Consider the following 21,695-nt stretch of genomic DNA (forward strand, 5'->3'; position numbering starts at 1 on the left):
GCCAAGATCTAGATTGTGGGGAAATGCTGTAGCCCAAATGATCTGGTTTCTTCAGCAACAGCAAAAAACTTAAAAGGAAAAAGGGGATGGAGAACTTATAAATTAAAGGAGCCAGTCTCACCAGAATCTGATTCAAACAAATGTGTATGTGTGTGTGCAGGTTTATAATAGACATACAAATACACATAAAGTCTATATGTGAAACAAACACATCTACATGCAAATGTGTATGTATATATGCATACGTATGTATATACATGACAGGGAAATTCGATTCCTGACTGAATATTTGGTAATTGTAATGAATTATAGTTCACTTTGAGATACGATACGTATTACTATCTTTACGAAATGTTTAATACTTATTAAAAAATTAAGTAATACTGACTTGCCTGATTATGAATGAAGTCAGTGACTTAAGTTTTAGAGTTTTCGGCATTACATAGTATATTCGTTTGCTCGGGTTGTCATAACAAAATACCACAGGCTGGGGGGCCTAAACAACAGAAACTTACCTTCTCACAGTTCTGGAGGCTAAAAAGTCCAAGATCAAGTTGTTGGCAGGTTTAGTTTCTGCCGAGGCCTCTCTCCTTGGCTTACAGGTGGCCACCTTCCTACCATGTCATCACGTGATCTTTTCTCAGTGTGTGTGCCTATCTGTGTCCCAATTTCCTCTACTTATAAGGACTCCAGTCATACTGGATTAGGACCTGCCCATGTGACTTCATTTTACCTTCATTACTTCTTTAAATTCCTTATATTCTAAGGTACTGAGGGTTAGAGCTTCAACTTATGAATTTGGGGGGTAGGGACAAAATTCAGCCCATAACACACAGAATATAATGTTTTAGTGACTGAGGAGAGAGATTGATTTCTTTTCTTGTTCAAAAAACAAGTTAGCTAGTTTCAATGATCTAGCCTATATATATATTCTTTTTCATTGTCTTTTCCATTATGGTTTATTACAGGATACTGACTATAGTTCCCTGTGCTATACAGTAGGACCTTGTTGTTTATCTATGTTATATATATTAGAAGTTTGTATCTGCTAATCCCAAACTCCAAATTTATCCCTCCCCCACCCCCTTTCCCCTTTGGTGACCATAAATTTGTTTTCTATGTCTGTGAGTCTATTTCTGTTTTGTAAATAAGTTCATTTGTATCATATTTTAGATTCCACATATGAGTGATATCATATGATGTTTGTCTTTCTCTGGCTTACTTCACTTAGTATGATACTCTCTAGGTCCATCCATGTTGCTGCAAATGACATTATTTCCTTCTTTTTTTATGACTGAGTAGTATTCCATTGTATATATGTACCACATCTTCTTTATCCAGTTATCTGTTGATGGACACTTCAGTTGCTTCCACGTCTTGGCTGTTGTAAATAATACTGCTGTGAACATTGAGGTGCGTGAATCTTTTCGAATTAGAGTTTTCTCCAGATATATGCCCAGGAGTGGGATTGCTGGACCATATGGCAGCTCTATTTTTAGTGTTTTAAGGAACCTCCATACTGTTCTCCATAGTGGCTGCGCCAATTTACATTCCCACCAACAGTGTAGGAGGGGTCCTTTTTCTCCACACTCTCTTCAGCATTTATTGTTTCAATGATCTATTTCTTGGTGTCCAACAAGCAGAAGCCCTTGGCGAACACCTGGCCACCTGGTCATGGCAGATCTTTTCACTTTCTGTCCTTTGTCAGTTTCTGCTTTGTTCCCATGCTGGTTTCCTGTTCTTTTCTTTTGGTGCGAGTGCAGCTGAAGTTGAAACCACCTCCCTACAGTTTTTGGAATTTCCCTCCCTTTCCAAACAAATGAGTAAGACCCTATAGAGAAGCAAACCCTTAAGTATGATGTGAGCTTTTTATTTAAATTAACTTAAGAAAGGATGTTCTTCAGAGTTCCCTTCCGTAGGCTTTTTAATGACAATGAACTCTGAGAAGTTTAAATACAATTTTTCATTCGCTGTTGTTACAGCCTAAATATAAACTAACATTCAAGTTATGATTTCTCCCCCTTTGTCTGTTTAATTACCAGTTTGATATACATATTGATACCATGTCTTCTCTTAGTCATACATCCCTTACACAAATTACTTTCCATGTGTTATAAATTGAAAATGGAAATTATGACTTATCTAATTACTTTTTCATTTCTTCATTGTGCCTTTTGGAAAAGTATTGTAGTGCTGGGAAATACAAGTAATTTTCCTTGTGAAATAGACTATGATGGGAAAACAAACTTGCTTTGAACTTCGTAGACTGGTTATTCCATGATGCCAAAGAGTTATCACTGATTGTATTAGGGCTGTCATGGCATTGTGATTCTGTAAGAAAGTGTTCACATTTTTTGAGACAGATACCAATGGGATCAAGGATTTGCTTTAACACACTTAAGCAGTGACAACAAAAGAGACAGAAGAGACACATACGGCAAAATTCTGATAATAGTCCACTCTGGATGATTGGCATGAGTTCATTGTGCATTCTCTCCTTTTGTGTATTTTACAGTTATCCCCAATTAAAATTAATGTCATGACATAATTATCATCATTACATAGTGAGTCCATAGAAAAATATATACCAGTAAGTATTTACCACACTGATTCATACAGTTTGTTTTCCTAGAGACACAGGCATTCCTAGCAGGCCTGATACAGACTGTGTGCTAGGAAACGTAGTCATAAAGAATCTTGTACCAGGGGAAGGGCAATTCTACAGTTAGTAGGAAGCATTTTTGAGTACGGTTCATTTGCAGCAAAGGATTAAATTATTTTTTTTTAATTAAAAATCTTGAGCACTAAAATCTTAATTTTTAAAAGTCAAGCATTCCTGATAGGTATTAGAATGATTCTGACATAGAATCTGTCATCTTACATGCAATTACCCCCGTTTACTTTATAGACTTCATTTCTTAGGATGAGCAGACATTTTTGGTTGCAAGCCTGATATTACTGACTGTAGAGATAATGTCATCCTATCAATTATGCAAGTGTTATTTTTAGTGCATTTGGTATCTTCGCAAGGTCATTTTTACTCCTAACATAGTATCTAGTTTTCCTACATCTTAAAGTTTTGAAAGATCTTTACCCAGTGTCATGTTAGCTATCCTTTAGTTTCCACTACTATGAAATAGCCTGACCACCCTGAAATATTAGGAAATATATCTGATAAAACAGGAATTTTATGAGCAACAGGAATTTAATGATAATTTAGTATAATGCTTAGAAGGACTGAGTCTGTGCATCAGGATCTTTTAAAAGCTACCATTCATAGGATAATATTCATAGTTATCTGTTTTTTAATAATATGCATAAGATTTAGAAAGGGGGAAGGAAAATTGTTTGAAGGAATTGTTTTCTTTTCAGTTCTTAGTATGTATGTATAAGTAGCCCTTATCAAGACTGAGCTAACTTAATGATCATAGATGAAAAGAAGTAAACTTAAGTACCCTCTTGAGCTAAAACTTATGTCTATCTTAGGAATTTTCTAGGTTGTACTTCTCCTTTACAAGAAGAGAGCTTTCAGTCATCCCCAGAGGCCTCTCCTTGTCAAGTGGACCATCTGGGGGTGGGAATGGGAGAGCTATTTCAGTGCCAGATGAGTCCCTACAGAGCAACAAAAATGAAAAAGACATTATATCTCCTCTGTGGAGTCAGCTTGTTCCTCCTTTAAACATTCTTAAATAGAAAAAAACTTTACTGAAATATGGTAAGTATTAAGGATGCACCTACTTGAAATCGAGAGCTGCAGCCTATTAGCTCTGTGGTCTAAGTTACTTAACCTCTGTGAGTTTTGATTCCCTTATCAGAAGGGGAATAAAGTTACATTACGGGAATTGTTTTAAGAGTCAAATGAATAGAAAGTGACTGCTTTAGTGCCTGAGATGCTGAGGCTGAAACATCGTATTGAAGAAATGGCAGCAGCTACTTACATGAACTTGGAGGGGGTTAAAACTAAGAAGGTCCAATTTGATTGAGGCTTTTAACTATATTCTATCAGCAATAACGAAATCTCTATGTTTTTATTTCACCCTATACCATTATTTAACATATAGACACTATTTATGATGATACGTTAATCATATCATTATTAGTACTATTATCTTAGTGAGCTCTTGCCAAAATAATGCTACATAACAGACCACTGCAAAACTCAGTGGCAGGCACAGCAATCCTTATTCCTGCTCATGCATTTGTGGACTGGGGGAGGCTCAGCTGCTCCAGGCTGGGCTTGGATACAAGCTGCAGACTGAGTTTCTACCTGCTCCACATTCCCTTCATCCTCCTGAACTCAGTGGTAGCCAGATCATGTTCCTTTGCACCGTGATGGCATCCTCCAAGAAGGCAGGCCCCTCAGTGGAAGCGCGTTTCAAGCATTGGCTAGTGTCATGTCTACTAACATCCCCGTGGCCAAAGCAAGACACAGATTCAAGCCCAACATCAATGGAACGGGAAAGTAATTTTCTGCCTATAGCGGGGGAAGAAGCGAGTGAATATTTCCTGTCTAGTAATTCAAACGATTAAAATGATTATCATCATCTGTCATTATTATTCATTGCATCTGGTTACATTGTATTGAAAGTTTCTAAAAGCAGCGAACAGGTCTGCAGGATACGGCTGAAAAGGTTTTTTGTTGTTGGTTGTTTACTTTTTGACACTGAATGTGCATGTGGCCTTGTCATGGACGTTATTCGGTGATGAGTTCATCTAGTCCCTCAGCATCCTTCTGGTCAGTACACTATGCCCAATGAACAAACGCATATAAAAATTGTAGGCACATTGGTGCTTCTGTGGTATCATTAATGATCGCATCTAGCTGAGGATGTTTTCCGTTTTATCAATCTGCATTATTCCATCTAACTTGCCCTTCAGTCCTACCGCAGTGTGTATTTGTACTGTTCATTTCATCTCTGTGTGAAGAGTTTCATCTCTCACTGAAGGTAGAGTTTCAGGAGCTTGTTTAGCATTGTGACAGGTGAATTGGAAATAGCTGTAAAGCAACTAGTGACTGTTGTTTTGGCACAAGTACCACGTGCCCACGGCACGTTTTTGTGTAGACATCACAGAGGGGACTTTTAAAATGCATGCTGCTTCTTTCAGACTTTTCCTTGCACCTCCACATGACCCCAAACAAATCAATCATAAGCCCTCTGGTTGAAAACTTTTCCCATATATGATGTGACACCAGGGGGATCTTTTTAAAAAGAACTGTGTTTCCCTCTAAATGTACAATAGCTAGGAGCACAACGTGGGTTCAGGGAAAAAAATAGTGCGTAAAGGGGCGTCAGAGGCTGCTGGGGATTTCATGCTGGAGTGAGCAAGTGGACTGGCAAGGTTTGTCTTTCTGCTTGCATGCAGATAGTATTGTCCGTCCTTTCTTTTTCCCCATACACAAGTGCGAGGAGAGGGCTGTTTCACCTGCCATTGATGAAAATCAAACTCCCAATGTCTGATGGCAGGCTGCTCTTTCACGTTCTGCCGTTTTTGTTTCAACAGAAATTGAGTTTGTTGTTTTTGCTGGCAGTGTTTGCCTCTTCTGAAGTAGAGAGACTGCTGCATTTAGTTAGGGGTTCAGCGTTTTCTCCTTCCATTCAGATTCATGTCCCTGAGTATCATGCTTCCGATATATTAAATAGAAACACCTCCACGTAGGCTGGGAAATAGCGTCATGAATAACACTGTAGTTTTGAAGATATGCCAAAGAAACTTTAACGTCAGTCTCTCGTTTCCCACTTTGTATGCTTTGGGGACACTGGACCCACATTACATATCAAATTCAGTTACTCTTTATAACAACTGGAATTATTTATCACCATGTGACATATTTTGGCAGGGTTGTTTCTGTGTATACGTTTAACATGATAAAATCTTTGACCATCATGTCAAGGGAGAAGCAGAGGTGGAGCCGAAGTGTAACAGGAAATTTTATTTCAGCTCCCCTCCCCTTTTATTTTTTGGCATTCGGCATTTAAACACTAAAGGTAAAAAAAAATACCACATTTCAAACTCACCAAAGCATTATTCTGCATATGGAAATTAGCTGGTTAGTCAATCTTTTGTGGGACTTCCCTGGTGGCACAGTGGTTAAGAATCTGCCTGCCAGTGCAGGGGACACGGGTTCAATCCCTGGTCCAGGAAGATCCCACATGCCACGGAGCAACTAAGCCCATGCACCACAACTACTGAGCCCGTGTGCTGCGACTACTGAAGCCCGTGCATCTAGAGCCCGTGCTCTGCAACAAGAGAAGCCACCACAATGAGAAGCCCGTGCACCACAATGAAGAGTAGCCCCCATTTGCTGCAACTAGAGAAAGCCCACATGCAACAACGAAGACCCAATGCAGCCAAAAATAATTAAAAACAAATAGATAAATAAATAAATAAAATGTTTTGTAATGAGAACTTAAATAATCAGATGAAAACTCGATTTTACCTTAACTGATAATTATGGAACTGAAGTCTAGCCTGGCTTTAGAAGGCAAGTTTTAATGTTCTATTTTTTTTATTTTAAAAGGATAATCATAAGTATTACAGTTTACTGGCTGAGTGCTTGGGAGGCCAATCTTACCCTCTGGTCTTAAAACATCTTGGGATGTAAAATGGAGAGTATTTTGACATGTCTTCTTGCTCAGCAATGAATATAGAGGGTCAAGGCTTTCTATGGACAGATGTTTAACCTTTATCAGTATCTCATTCCTTCCTGGCTTCTAGCAAGCTTCTAGGTATTTAAATCTCTTAGTGCTTTTCTACTCAGCTGCCTTTCCTACAGCTGAGAATCCACTTCTTCTGGAAGTGATGGTAATTCGTTTGTGAACTCCCTGGAGCATGGCAGATCACAAGCCATAGAAGATCTGAAGGGTTAAGGAATCCCTCTAGGAATCCCATCAAATACAATCATTTGGTTTCTCACACATCCCAGTAATGCCTGCTTCTTGAAATTCATCGTCTTCCTTTCCCAACCCTCCACTAGATTTCACAAAGGTAATATCGTGTACCTGCCTTTTCGGCAGCTTGAAAAGGAGAAATTTACTTCTGCTTCATCAGTCATGGCTCCTGTCACTTTCATCCATTATGTTCAACAGAAGTGAAATCTTAAATGCAAAATTATGTTTTGCTCCCAGGGAAGTTCATTGGAAAAGTCTAAACGATTTTTTTTCAACTGTTTATTAAACTTGGAATGGATAGTGCTCTTAAAGTCTATTAAAATGTCCATTCATTTCCTTTAGACTTTTTGACTGAGTAGGTTGAAACTGATGGATAAATTATGTCAATTTTATTCTGGTCTGTGACAATATGTAGATCTGTTATCTAGGATGCATTCTGGAAATTTGCAGAGTGTTTTTCTCAGCACCGAGTCTTATATTACAACATAATTTGATTCAGGAATGTAAGATTTTCTTCTAAATTGTTAGTTCTCTTTACTTCCCTTCCTTGAATCACCTTATGTCAAAAAATACTGATTTTTTTTTTTTTTTTGGTTTCTGACCACATCTTTGCATATTTTCTTAATGTTTTATTATTGCATATTTATCAACATTTTTTAAAGAAGTAATTCTCTATTTTAATCAGCTATCAAACAGTTTCCCCCAGTGCTTTTTTTTCTTTTTTTTTGCGGTACGCGGGCCTCTCACTGTTGTGGCCTCTCCCGTTGTGGAGCACAGGCTCCGGACGCGCAGGCTCAGTGGCCATGGCTCACGGGCCCAGCCGCTCCGCGGCATGTGGGATCCTCCCGGACCGGGGCACGAACCCGTGTCCCCTGCATCGGCAGGTGGACTCTCAACCACTGCGCCACCAGGGAAGCCCTCCCCCAGTGCATTTTTATCTTCTTGTTTTCTTCTAAAACTTTCAGTACCCATGAAGGAAGTTATGCAACTTAACACTAAAGTTGCCCAAATTTCCTAATAATATAGGAGATGGTCTCAGATTACTAGACACTAGTAAGCTGTTTTCTGGTGTTGCTCAGTAATGCACCACATTGAAATTCTTTAGACCAGAAGACATTTATAAGTCTCTCAAATTGTCATTTAAGGGGCAATAGCCATCTTACAAACCTGCACGCTTGACTCAGCCCCTTTTGGAATAACATGTCAGCTTCATCACACACGTGGTTACCTTCAGTAGGGTACTCTGAATAGCTATGATGGAATGTCTTCTTAATTAGTAGAAATCATAATTATGAACAGTTATGATATTCTGTATTATTGTGGGTCCTGTGAGATGCTGAATGTCTTCAGACTCCAAAACATACTCTGAACTTTGCTTTTCATTCTTGAAGTTCAAATTTTAAATTCCCTTAGCTGTCTCTTTCTGTTTGTTACCCTCATTCAGGGAGCATATATTAAGGGCCTGTTATGGGCCAGACCTGAGCTGATCATCAGTGACCCTAAAGGAAAAAGGCACAGCTCTGCCCTTTCAGTTTGGAAAAATAGGTACACAAACACATTAAATACAAGTGTGAGTGCTATGATGGAGGTATTTAAGGTTACATTTGCAACTGGTTACAGTTGGAGCACAAATGTGTGGGAGGGCTATATCTGCCGAGGCTTCATAAAGGAAATGACCCTCGAAAGATGCATAGCCACTTGCCAGGGTGCTGAAGGAAGGACGTTCCACTCAGATGGACCAGCAGAAACAGGCTGCTGTGGTCCAGAAACTGTAAGCAAGTAGATGTGATTGAAGCAGAGTTCACTAACAAGGTATGATGAGAGAATGAGAGAATTAACTCTAGGCCATGGCCGCATTGTCAAGGACATGTGTAACAGTCCAAAGAGTACATCTTTATTCTCTAATCAATGGAGAGCTATTAATAGACTTAAACTTGATCTGCTTTGAGTTTTAGAAAGACGTCTTCATTAGCTGTTGGGAGGGTAAATTTGGTGAGCTGTGCAAAGACCAAGCATATCAGATAGAAAGCTATTGTTGGAAGCCTGGTGAGAGGCATAGAAGATCTTTGTGCCCAGAGAAGGGGAGAGGACGGATTTGAGAGATATTAAGGGGGTAAATTTTACAGGGTGGGGTTCGAGTGGGATGAGGAAAGGGTTTTAAGATGATTAGCCTTGTGGCTAGGTGACTGATGGTTGATGGTATCCTTTATTCTTCAAAGTAAGGGATGTACGAGAACCCAGATTGAAAGGAATGAAGATGTTAATTTTTCTTTTGGATAGATTGAATTTGAAATTTGAGGTCTGTCTACATGGAAAGGTCATAGAGACCCTTAAATCTGTGGCTCTGAATCTCAAGAAAGGTCTTGAGGTTAAAGATATAGATTTAAGTCATAATGAAATAAAATGGCTGTCATTTATGGAAAACATTCTATATGCTAGACCCTGTGCTACTTATTTATATATATATTCTTTTTCATCGTTAGTATAACTCTAGGAACAAGATATGATTATCGTCACTTTATTAAAGGGTAACTATGTTTTAGAGAGGTGAGAAAACTTGTGCGAACTTCCACATCTAATAATTAGCAGGTCCATCACTGAAGCCAAACATATATCATTAAAACTATGTTCACTGCCCAAGTGCCACAACTACTGAAGCCCACGTGCTGCAACTACTGAAGCCGGTGCACCTAGAGCCTGTGCTGTGCAACAAGAGAAGCCACCCAATGAGAAGCCCGCGCACCGCAATGAAGAGTAACCCCCGCTCGCAGCAACTACAGAAAAGCCCGCACACAGCAACAAAGACCCAAGGCAGCCAAAAATAAAAATAATAAATTTATTTTTAAAAAAATTATGTTCACTATCTTTTCCATTATTTTGTTTTAGGAAGAATTGGAAGCAAGGGATGGAAGTGGTGACAGGCTATGTGTGCACTTGGACCTGGATTTGAAAGCTTACTGGAGAGCCATACAGAGAATATCAGAATGTTGGCAGATTTGCTTTTATCTTATTGGCAGTTGGGAACAGTGAAAGTCTTTAGCAGGGTAATTAGAAAAAAGGAAATGAATTCAAATAAGGATACAAAATGAACCAGTGAAAAGGGATATATTGGGTTGGCCAAAAAGTTTGTCTGGGTTTTTTCTGTAAGACGTTATGGGAAAACCCGAACGAACTTAGTGTCCAACCTGATAACATTATAATATTAATGTTCTTTTGGTTACAAATAACAGAAACCAACTTAAGCAAAAATGAATGTTTATTGGAAGAATCCCAAGAAAGTCTCCCAGAAACAAAGTAAGAGGTTAACAGCCAAGAAGTGGAGCAGTTTGTGGAATTTCCCCTCCAGGGTTCAGCCGAAAATTAACATGCTATCTGCAGGGCCCTGGGTTTCTGTATCTCTGTTCAAAATTTCAAGAAGCTGAAAAAGAGATGCACAGTCTAGCTCTGGGTGGTTCCTCAGTACTGATCCTGTCACTTGAGATAATTCACTTGGAAACCTGGCCTCTCCAGCTCCTTTCCGTCTCTTGTCCAACTTTTGATCTTAGGGAAATCATTTCTTCTATCTTTATTTGTTAACTTGAAATGAAAATGACATTTTTCGAAGGTGTGGGCCATAAGAATAATGCTAGTGGGATATTTATTTCATAAGGAAAAGTCATAAAGTTAGAAGTGAAATGAAATGTAATGAAAACTCACTGCCACTAAAGAACTTATTCAAGTGCCCTTAAAAATCACGAATCTCCAGGAACTTCTCCAAATCAAACCTGTTTTTCAGATATCCACATTTTATCTCCACAGTAGGAAGGAGGTCGCTCCTTTCACTCCTGTGCCAGGTCGTGATTTCTGCTAGAAGTCACTAGTTCTAGTTACTCTGTGTTTTCTTCTTCTTCTTCAGTAGAAAATGATGAAATTCCTTCCTTTTGTAGACTTCAAGCAGAAATAAGGCTAAAAGTGTATTTTTAAAACCTTATTTTCCTTTAATGACTTATCCGTGTAAACATGGCCTTCATTCACTTAAAAACTTTTGTGGTGGGAGTGGGGGATGTTTTGTTCACTGCTGTATTCCTAAGGCTCATAACAGTGCTTTGCACATAGTAGGTGTTCAATGAGTAATTGTTACTCAGCAGTAAAAAAGGATGAAATAATGCCATTTGCAGCAACATGGATGGACCTAGCAATTATCATACTAGGTAAAGTAAGCCGGACAGAGAAAGACACATATCATATGATACCACTTACATGTGGAATCTAAAAAACAATGATCCAAATGAACTTATATAGAAAACAGAAGTAGACCCACAGACACAGAAAACAAACTTAGGGTTACCAAAGGGGAGAGGGATAAACTAGGAGTTTGGGATTAACATATACACACTACTCTATATAATATAGATAACCAACGAGGACCTACTATATAGCACAGGGAACTCCACTCAATATTTTGTAATAACCCATAAGGAAAAAGAATCTGAAAAGGCATATATATATATATATATTGAAACTAACACAACATTGTAAGTCAACTATACCTCAGTGAAAAATAAGTAATTGTTAAATGAATGAATGATTTTATGACATGTTAAAGTGAGGTGATTTGTCTACTTACTTTCAACATGAAGAATACAACAGAATTTATCAAAGTTTAAGATGTGTATATGCTTTGGGTGTGTTATGTCAGGCCATCAATGGAGATACACCAACTATAATACCATTTTATAAAGAGTGGATTTTAGTGTCAAACAGATCACCTTAGATGTCATCTGAGGCAGGTTAATCATGGAATTACCAAAGAACCTCTAACTTAGAGTACACTTAAAGTAAAATAATAACGCACTATTTCAGTAATTCCAGTTCCGGAGCTCCGCAACGGAAGAGGCCACAACAGTGGGAGGCCCGTGTACAGCAAAAAAAAAAAAAAACAAAACAAATATACCAGCTACGGCTTTCATATTTCCTGTTTTTATGATGATGATTGCCCTCCTAGTATACAGCTGTTTGTCAGTTGTAACTACAAAGGGTTTAACAAAACCTAAGAACAACTATTTAAAGAGAAAATCGTTTCTTGGTGTAAATTCATTTGTTTCATCAATAAATTATATTTTTAAAAGCTTTCATCTATAAGATGTATAAAGTCTGAGGATTTAATGTGTAACATGGTGACTATAACACTATTGTATATTTGAGTTTTACTAAAACAATAGAACTTAAAGGTCCTCACCAAAAAATAAATATAAATATATATACACACATATAAAACATGTGAGGTGATAGATGTGTTAATTAACTAGATGAGAGGAATCTTCACAATGTACACATATATCAAATCATCACAATGTATGCTTTAAATATCTTACAGATTTATTCATCAGTTATACCTCAATAAGGCCAATGAATGAAAAAATTGTATTTAAGTGAAATCAGGGTTACATACTTAAGGTAATTGGAAACATTTTGATAAAATGGTATACCTTTGTGTATTCATTTTTAGAAAATAAACATACATTTTCATTTCGTCCATTCTTACGGTTATTGGGAACTTTATAATTTGCTTATGAATTACAAGGAAATATGTAAAGTGTAGGATTGTTAAAAAGTGCCAGATGGACAGCACTTAGCACACAAGCTGTCAGTTCAGGAACAGGTATAAAAGTGATGCGGAGGCAGGTACCTTGTTTCTGCAGTGCTTCTTAATTCTGCTGAGAACGATTCATCTCTAAGAAGGAAAGGAAAGAGGTGGATTGATCTCTAGGTTAATTCTATTCCTAATCTCTTTGAGCCTGCTAACAGTGCTGCTTGCACTACTGTGGCATTTTTTCCTGTTGTCATGGACACTTATCCATTGAAAACACACAGATGCCTGCTGACTGTCCATTTTTTTCACTTTGCCTGGTGAGTCTTGGGTCTGATTCAGGCTTTGATTAAAGCAAGAAGTACTCAGTAGAAATCCATTCTTCTTATTTCATGTAAAACTCGATGTGTGATTCCAGTGAGAAATTAAATGAATTGTGATTTTTTTTTTTTTTTTAAGAAAAGTCAAAAAGATTTATGAAGCCCAGGTGCCTGTGGATACCTTATTTTAACAGATTTTCACAGCAGGAAACCACTTTTACGAACATGCCAATTAAGAGAGATTGTTTCACGAATGTATCAAACGATAGGATTTCATTAGTTTATAAATGTGTAATCTAGTGTGGTTTCTAAGGGAAAGATAGTTTTATTCATAAATATATTGATTCATGGCAAGGCTTACGTTTTTACTCTCCACTTGTGCTTACTATGGACTCCTCTCCCAAAACTGAAAGGCAGTGAGGTATTTTTGAAAAAGCATACCAGGCTTTGGAATCACACAGCCATGTTCAAATACTAGTTCCACCACCGTGTGACCTTGGACCTGGTATTTTATCTCCCTGTAACTTGTTTTCTTTCTTCTTTTTCTTTTCATCTCTAAAATAGCATCTACCTTTTAGAGTTGTTTTTAGGATTAAATGAGATCGTGTATGTAGTGTGTCTGGCATAATCACTGAATCAATGGACCAAAGATCTTTCAATATGAGAATGATGAGCTAGAATCCTTGGTCTTTGTTTTTCTTTCACTATCCTGTGAGTCTCTGGAGGCCAGGACTGGAGTTCCCCATCTTGGTGTTCTGTGTTTAATACTGCTGCACTTAGTAGGGTATTCACTGTAGTGAGGGTTTGCAGAATTCCACTTCAAAGCTCAGCTGGACTGTGTCAGTTCAACTTCTCCTTTATATTGTTTCCTCTGCTTTCTGCATCTGATGTCTTTCAAGCAGTTATCAATTTTGCAACCTATGGGTGACCTTGTTTCTGACACTTCTGTTAACAGGAGGTAAAACTAAGAATTTTTGTGTTGAGTGCAGATCTTAGGAACGCAGTGTTTATCAGGGCACTGACCTAAGAAAATTACCATGCTCTGTTCCTCATGGAATTTTAGCTACTGGGAAATGAGTTAATTATTTTGCCATTGGCGTCACATTTTTGGAGGACTGCCTTAGCAGAAATCATAATTTACCCTCTGCTTATATGAAGGCAGTTTTGTAGCTCTTCAAGCGCTATATAGCTGTAGGATAGTGGTCCTATTTTTATCTTAATCAGACAGTACAGCTGATATAATTCCCTTTGCTAAAGAGCAATGTCTTAGCTGTAAAGTAGAGCAAGTGGAAAGGACCACAGCATGACACACACTTGCTTGGACACTTAACTCCAAGGCCCTGGGCACAAGTGCTTAGTCAACGTTCAATAAGCATCACCGGCTCCAACTAAGAAAATAGATATTTGTTCTTTGGTGACACCATCGTAAGGTATTATCATAATAAAAACTATTTGCAACTTTTATTTGTGCTCAATTAGTCAAAAAAGGCTTTGCTTCTATTTTGGGCATTGCTGGTCAGTCATGACAATAGTAAAGCCTGCGTCATCATCAGAATATAGTTTAAAAGACATTGACTCATTGTTGGTTGCCTAATACTCTCCTTTTCTTGCACCATGAATGTTGACTTACTTTAACTTTGCTTCCTTTGTGTTTGCGGTCTCACTGTAAAATACCAAGATCTGTTTTATAGTCACACAAGACTAAATTTGGGGGAATTGCTTATCCCTACAACTAGTAGAATTGGAGGGAAATTATCCTTACAAATCAGTCGTGAGAAGAACCTCAATTTGACCAAAAAAACGCATGATACAGACTGTGAAATCCTGACTTGGCACTGGTAGAGCAGAAAATAGGTCATTTAACAAGCCATCAGCTAAATGTGAGCTAGAAACCTACCATTATTTGTAGTTCATTTGGTCCCGAATAATGACAGTTTGTTCTCTTTGACAGTCGTGGGACCTCCGGCAGGTTGCTTCATCTCCCTGAGCTTTAATGAATTCATTTGTAAAATGGAAATATGAGTTGCTGCCTACTCAGGCTGGAGTGAGTCGTCAGGTACCATTAGGGTCATGTCTGGGAATCACTGAAATGTCAGCGCCAGTCTCCCCCATCCAAGAGCAGATTGGAAGGAACACTAGAAGAATGCAGCCAAGTGAAGGGGACCACTGTGCCCATGTGCCCTGACCTCAAACACCTGCCATCCCAGGCATCATATGTTCCTGCCCGCCCCTGAGCCTCAGAATCCTCAGATGTCAGAACTGGATTCGTGCAGTATAGGTTGTGGCCTCACCAGAGATAACTTTCAGTGACTGTGGAAAGGAGAGAAATGAAGGGGTTCTTTGTGACATGAGACCCAAGCCATAAATCTGGTAGAGCATTAAGCAAGGGACCAAGAACTTAAAGAATGACTCTTAGAGGCTGCTGCCACCCTGTGTACAACACCAGAGATGGGGCATGCATAGCTCAATGATCATTAATCCTTCCAAAGATTTTTAGGCTCGGAAGAAGTTGCCAAGCCTGCCTAAGAGTTACAAAAGCTGAAAACTATTTTACATTCAGTAGATACTCAAGTGTTGTTGGCAATAATTCGCACCAGCATTGGAGCTCTTAAGAATTTAATTTTGTGAGTTTTATGTTTGAAAAAGGTAGAAGCAAGTTAGAATACGGCGCAGAGGAAAAAAACACAAATTACCAAAGGTCCAGGAGTAAAGAAGGGAATAGATTTTATAAGGAGGAAAAAAAAGACAAAAGCTTGACTCAATAAGTTTTTATCTTTTTGAAGAGATGTCTGCGGATGAGATGGCTATCAGGTGTTTTCTGTCAATTAGACAACTAAACAAGATCACCTCAGCAGGAAAATTTTAGATTAGACATGACTCTCCCTGAAAGATTTCACCCCATCCCTGTGGCTTCGGCTGAGCACACGATTTGTGTGTCTGTCTCTCTAATCAAACTAAGAGCTCCTTCTGATAAGGTCTGTATGGTAATTTATGAATTCCTTCTACCTAGCCCCATGTCAGGCATTCAGAAGATGCACGATTCGTATACTTTTAATTTTTTTTTTGCGATACGTGGGCTTCTCTCACTGTTGTGGCCTCTCCCGTTGCGAGGCACAGGCTCCGGACGCGCAGGCTCAGCGGCCATGGCTCACGGGCCCCTCCGCTCCGCGGCATGTGGGATCTTCCCGGACCGCGGCACGAACCTGTGTCCCCCGCATCGGCAGGTGGACTCTCAGCCACTGCGCCACCAGGGAAGCCCCGTATATTTTTTTTAATGCTAACTTAAATCAGCAGTTCTGGAAAGGAGTCTTTCCTAAAACTATTTCCTCCCTCAAATTTAGCCCATTTCCACTCCTCTTTTTAAACAGTCAGCTAGACTCAAAACATTGGAATCCTTTTCGACTCCTTACGTTTCCTTCCTAGCCGTTTCTCCTCCTCACATCTAATTAGTCTTCTGTTCCTATGGATTCTTTTTTCACCACTTCTTTGAATCTGTATTTCTTCTTTGGGATTCCTGTTACCATCACTGGCTCGGGTCCCTAGTTCATGCTCAAACACTGATCTCTTCAGTAAAATGTCTTTGGCTTTTCACTCTAATCCCAGCCTGCGTGTTTAAGTTAGGTCATTTGTCCCAAAACACTACTTGCGCTTTCCCCGCCCAAAAATCTTCAGCATCTGTCTCCCAAATTTTTACAAGAGCTCTACAGTTTGTCTATACTAAATCTGTAGGTGCATCTTCCACTCTATCCCTATATTAACTTGATATTTCAAGCAGTGGTTAGCTTTTGCCTTTCCTTGGGTATGTTGTAAGTCTTCTTTCCTCTGCTCTGGGTTATTCCAGTTACCTACCAGAATTCCCTTTTCTTCCTAGTATCATCTTCCCAAATCCTCCAAGGTTCACAATTGTCCCAAAATACTTCTGTAGACTTCCTCACTGGTTCCCACAGTACTCTCATGCTATACTCAACTATTTAGCATATGGTATGAACTGGAAAGTTAATTGTTGAAAGGGTGATGTTTCAGAACAGACAACATCTGACTAGCCATTGTTAAAAGTAGTTCTGCCTTCATGCGAGAACCCTATCTGAAAACCTTATAAAGTTTTTTGGAACATTTAACGTCTGTAGCAATCTGAGAGAAAAAGCACTCAAGAATCTTGTGTCTACCCATTAGCGAAATTATTTGTAGGCATGTTTTACACTTTGAGCATCTTTTCTTTTAGGTGCATTTAGAGCATAGAGTGCATTTCTCTAATTACGAAATTTTGTATTTTAACAAGTATTCTCCGACACACTCATTTTGACATTTAATCTTGGATTCATACCCAATTCTGGTTACAAAACCAACGAGTCCTTACCAGCCTTAATGATCTTTGAAGCACTTTGAGCGCTGCTGGGTACACAAAACACGTTCATTATTGACCTCTCATCCAAGTTGCTTCTTTGGAGAAAGCTACGAGAGCTACAGATATTTTTTACTTAACGAATTGCTAAGTAACAGGTGATGGAGAGTGACTAGCTGACAAAACTAGGTAGAACACTCATCTTAAGAGAACCCAAAGGGGGAGATTTGTCCAAAGAGAAAAGCTGTTTCCCCCGACCCCTACCCCCACCCCCAAGAATTTATTCTGTTGTATTTTGTTTTGCAAACAGACAAAAGGACCGGCAGAGCTCAGGAGGGTTTTGTGTTGCACCGAGGTTGGGGGCAAGAATTTGAAAGGGATCAGTGAATCAGATGTAATGTGGACCCTGTTAAGCCACCCAATCTCTCTTTTTTGCTGACGGTCAGTATTCCAGTTATAAAAAGCTGCAGAGGCATTTCCGCCCACTCGAAAGAACTTTATCCCTGTTTTTATTCTGACATACCTATTATGACTTTGTTCACTAAGCAGAAGGAATTATGGGAAATGGAAATTCAATGGCATGTTTTTATTAAAGGGCTATGTGTGTATCTTCATGGAGAAATTAAAGAACCGAGCAGAATCCTACATTTTCCTTTCAGGTAACAGAAATTGCCTTATTCATTCTCACTAACAGTGATTTGGTTGAACCAGAAAACAAAGTAGCATAAAATGAGAAGACTTATATACAAAGCATATTTTATATTTTAAAAAAAAGAAGTCAGTGATGCTATGAATTTCTGTGATTCTAAAAATCAAATTAAAACATAATCACAGGGACTTCCTTGGTGGTGCAGTGGGTACAAATCCACTTGCCAATGCACAGGACACGGGTTCGAGCCCTGGTCCAGGAAGATCCCACATGCCGGGGAGCAGCTAAGCCCATGAGCCACAACTGCTGAGCCCGTGAGCCACAACTACTGAAGCCCGTGCACCTAGAGCCCGTGCTCTGCAACAAGAGAAGCCACCACAATGAGAAGCCCATGCACCGCAATGAAGAGTAGCCCCCGCTCGCTGCAACTAAAGAAAACCTAAGAGCAGCAACGAAGACCCAACGCAGCCAAAAAAAAAAAAAAAAACCATAATCACAAAAAACCTGTGCACATGTATTCTGTGGGGCAGGGGTGGTGGTTTAAGGAGGGAATGCTTAAAAGCCGTATTTCTCCTTTGCCTTCCTTAGTGCTGTAAGTATAGAGAATTGCACATCTTCTAATCCAGCTGCTGATACTTGGCAACAGACTCTGTTCGTCCCTTTCTGTATGTAGTAGACATTTTCCTGCAAACTGCAAATAAATGAAAGGTTTACAAGCCACATGTTTTTGTGGCAAACTTTATCCCTTTTGCGATACTCTATTTAAACATGTTTTTAAATGTCACCTTCAGCTTTTTGATTTCGTGGCCTAATTTCCCTAATCCCCACTATGTAGATCTTCATCTTAAATCACATAATTTGCTAGAGAAATATTTAGATGAGACTGTGACTTCTTTGATGGTAGAACACTTGCCATGTTTACGTTTAGATTTCAGCTCCTTCCGTACGGGAGGATGGACACATTCAGACATGGGAAAAGGAGTAAGAAAATAGAATATTAGGCAGCTATGAAAAGGAATCTTATAAATAGAAAAACATTATTAATGTCCCTTTACATTTTAGTTCAGATGTCTATATTTTTACAAATCTAATTTATTTGAAGCGGGATTAACCTGTATTTAGTTGCCTAAATGTGTTTAAGATTAAGAATGTGTTGCAAAAAAATAAATAAATTAAAAAAAAAAAAGAATGTGTCGCATACTTCTCTTACTTAAGATCTACTTTGAGTTTAGTAGACCGTCCTGAAAATAAAGTCAAATTTAAAAGTCCTTGGCTATGAGTCATCTTTATTTATTTATTTATTTTTGCGGTATGTGGGCCTCTCACTGCTGTGGCCTCTCCCGCTGTGGAGCACAGCCACTCCGCGGCATGTGGGATCCTCCCGCACCGGGGCACAAACCCGTGTCCCCTGCATCGGCAGGCGGACTCTCAACCACTGCGCCACCAGGGAAGCCCTATGAGTCATCTTTAAATAAGAGATCTCTGTTAACCTAAAGTAACTCTGCAAGTCTGAGAAATGAAGGTTAACCTCATTAATTTTGTAAAAATTTGCCAGACATCAAGGGATTTGAAACCGCCTAGAAAAATAATAAGATATTCAACAAAGTTGCTTGTTTTAAAGGCTAAACTGTAATCCATGAAAGAATTATCAAAAGGTGGTATATGCATATAAAACAGGCGGTTTAAAGAAATTGACTTTGAACCTGAAGAAAAAAGAATGCTACTCATTAGAAACCAAAACTTGCAGCAGAATGTTTTTGTATGGCCATTATGATAAGAACTGAATAAAGAATGTCTCCTTTATAACAAACACTGAGTTTATTTTATCGGAAACTTTTAAAAGAAAATACGTCGTGTAAAAGCTAAAGGAGTACCTATTTTACTTCATCTTGAAGTAGTCACATTGGTTTTCCTGCTGTATAATCTCCCGAGGAACTTTGTAGGTCCTCAATTTATCTCTCCTGAGGAGCATTTATGCTATCAAAATTGCAAACTTAGGAGAAATCATGGACCGCATCTTTAGTTGTCTCGAATGCATATTTTTATCTTCCAGAGTTTTTATTTCCAGAGAAATATTTCTAAAGAACTGTTCTAAAGAAATGTCTTCTAAAGAAGTTCAGGCTTTACCTCTTCTCATTGACATTCATTATTATTATTTTTCTTCTTCTTGCGGTACACAGGCCTCTCACTGCTGTGGCCTCTCCCGCTGCGGAGCACAGGCTCCGGACGCGCAGGCTCAGCGGCCATGGCTCACGGGCCCAGCCGCTCCGCGGTATGTGGGATCTTCCCGGACCGGGGCACGAACCCGCGTCCCCTGCATTGGCAGGCGGACTCTCAACCACTGTGCCACCAGGGAAGCCCGACATTCATTATTCTTAAAGGGAGTGAGGAGTAGAATTTGGAACTTGAAATACTGGTCGTATCTTTTGCCTTCAAAGATTTATACTCATTGTGACACCCTAGTACAGAAATGACTGAAATCTGTTCATGCAAAGAAGGTGATTGGTCTATCAGAGGAAGAGTTGTGTTTCAAACAGAATAACTTAAGCTTCTGTTACTTTTCTTGATGACATACAAATTCTAGCAAAAGGAAAGCAACCAGATTATAAAATACAATTCATTAATGCCCATGTAATTTGTTAACCTCTTGAAAGGAAGAGTGACCATTGAATCATTGTCATGATTTCGATCACTCTAGCTGTTGCTGCCCTTTCATCCATTGTTACATGGAATATGATACTTAGATTTTAACTTTGCTCTGGGATTTGATAGCTTTTAATAACTAGAGAACAATACATTTAAAATGATTTTATTCCCGTAGGAGTAGTCCTTTGCTTTTTGTCTCGGAGAAGCCATTGTCTTTTACTTAAAACTTACTCAACAACAATGAAAACAAAACAACCAAAAAAACAAACGAGTATCACGTTCAGCGGTAATATTCACTCAGGGATTTGTTATGATATTGAATTTTAGAATATGTGTATTTTTAGTGCTGTAAAAGATATTAGCAGTCTTCCAGTGAGACTTTCCCGTAAGAAATGAAGATCCAAAGCTGTTCAGAGGATTATTGGGCATCAGTGGGACCACAACCAAAACTGAATTTACTGACTTGTGGTCCTCTCTTCTCTTTATTTTTTGCAAACAAGAACAGAATGATAAGGAAAAAAATCTCATCGTCAATGCAGTTCCTTCTTATTCAGAGAAAAGTACACTACTAGTTGAGGGTATGGTTCAATTGAGTATAAAATGGTAGTGTTTTAATGGAGATTACTTATAAAATACATGAGATTAGAGTTGGCCTTTATTATACAAGCAGTGTTTCGGTTTTTTTTTTTTTTTTTAGTATCTTTTAGTTTTATGAATAATTCGTCTGATTAGAAGCTGAAGTTACCTCTGTACTGTACTCCAAATTAAAGTGCATATTTAGTGCCCCTGTTGTTTGGACTATAATTTATTCAAGGCGTGCTTGTTATATAATGAGTCTGATTTTTCTGTGTGATTTGCAGAATCAGTCCTATTTCTTTATAATCACATCTTGCATATTATATTGTGTATTTTTGAATAATTCCCATGTTTAAAAAATGCCACTCATGGCCTTCCTCATATTAAGAGGTCACCCATGGGCTCCGGAAAAGGGGAAATGCTAAGCCTTTTTTAAAAACTAGAATGGCATTTAAATTTTAACACTGAATCCTACTGTCTCTTAGGCATGGTGTACACACGCACTGCCCCTGAATTCTATGAACCAATTTCATGTGCATCAGTGATTAGATTGTTTGTTTGTACCTCTGTTGACATTTCTTCTTTTAACTGAATGGATTTCAGTCTACCTGGAGACTGCTTCTCTCAGTAAAGCCTTTAGCCCATAAAACTCGCTCCCCCCACAAAGATAATATGTCCCCAAAACTCCTTGCCAAACAAATTT

At 38.7% G+C, this 21,695-nt stretch overlaps 1 protein-coding gene across 2 annotated transcripts in view; it reads left to right on the top strand.

Moving 5' to 3' along the window:
- The window catches only part of CDH2 (cadherin 2), a 213,475-nt gene that overhangs the window by 115,543 nt on the left and 76,237 nt on the right, over window positions 1-21,695 (top strand). The window contains exon 1 of one of the 2 annotated variants that reach the window (XM_065890426.1): window positions 17,702-17,780. The exons of the other annotated variant lie outside the window; for it this stretch is intronic. Within the exon in view, the coding sequence (XP_065746498.1) occupies window positions 17,702-17,780 (79 nt within the window). Of the gene's footprint in view, window positions 1-17,701; window positions 17,781-21,695 lie in introns of those variants that run through there. 2 annotated transcript variants of the gene reach the window in all.

The sequence above is a fragment of the Phocoena phocoena genome, chromosome 13 (genome assembly GCF_963924675.1).
Source record: "Phocoena phocoena chromosome 13, mPhoPho1.1, whole genome shotgun sequence".
Taxonomy (NCBI): domain Eukaryota; kingdom Metazoa; phylum Chordata; class Mammalia; order Artiodactyla; family Phocoenidae; genus Phocoena; species Phocoena phocoena.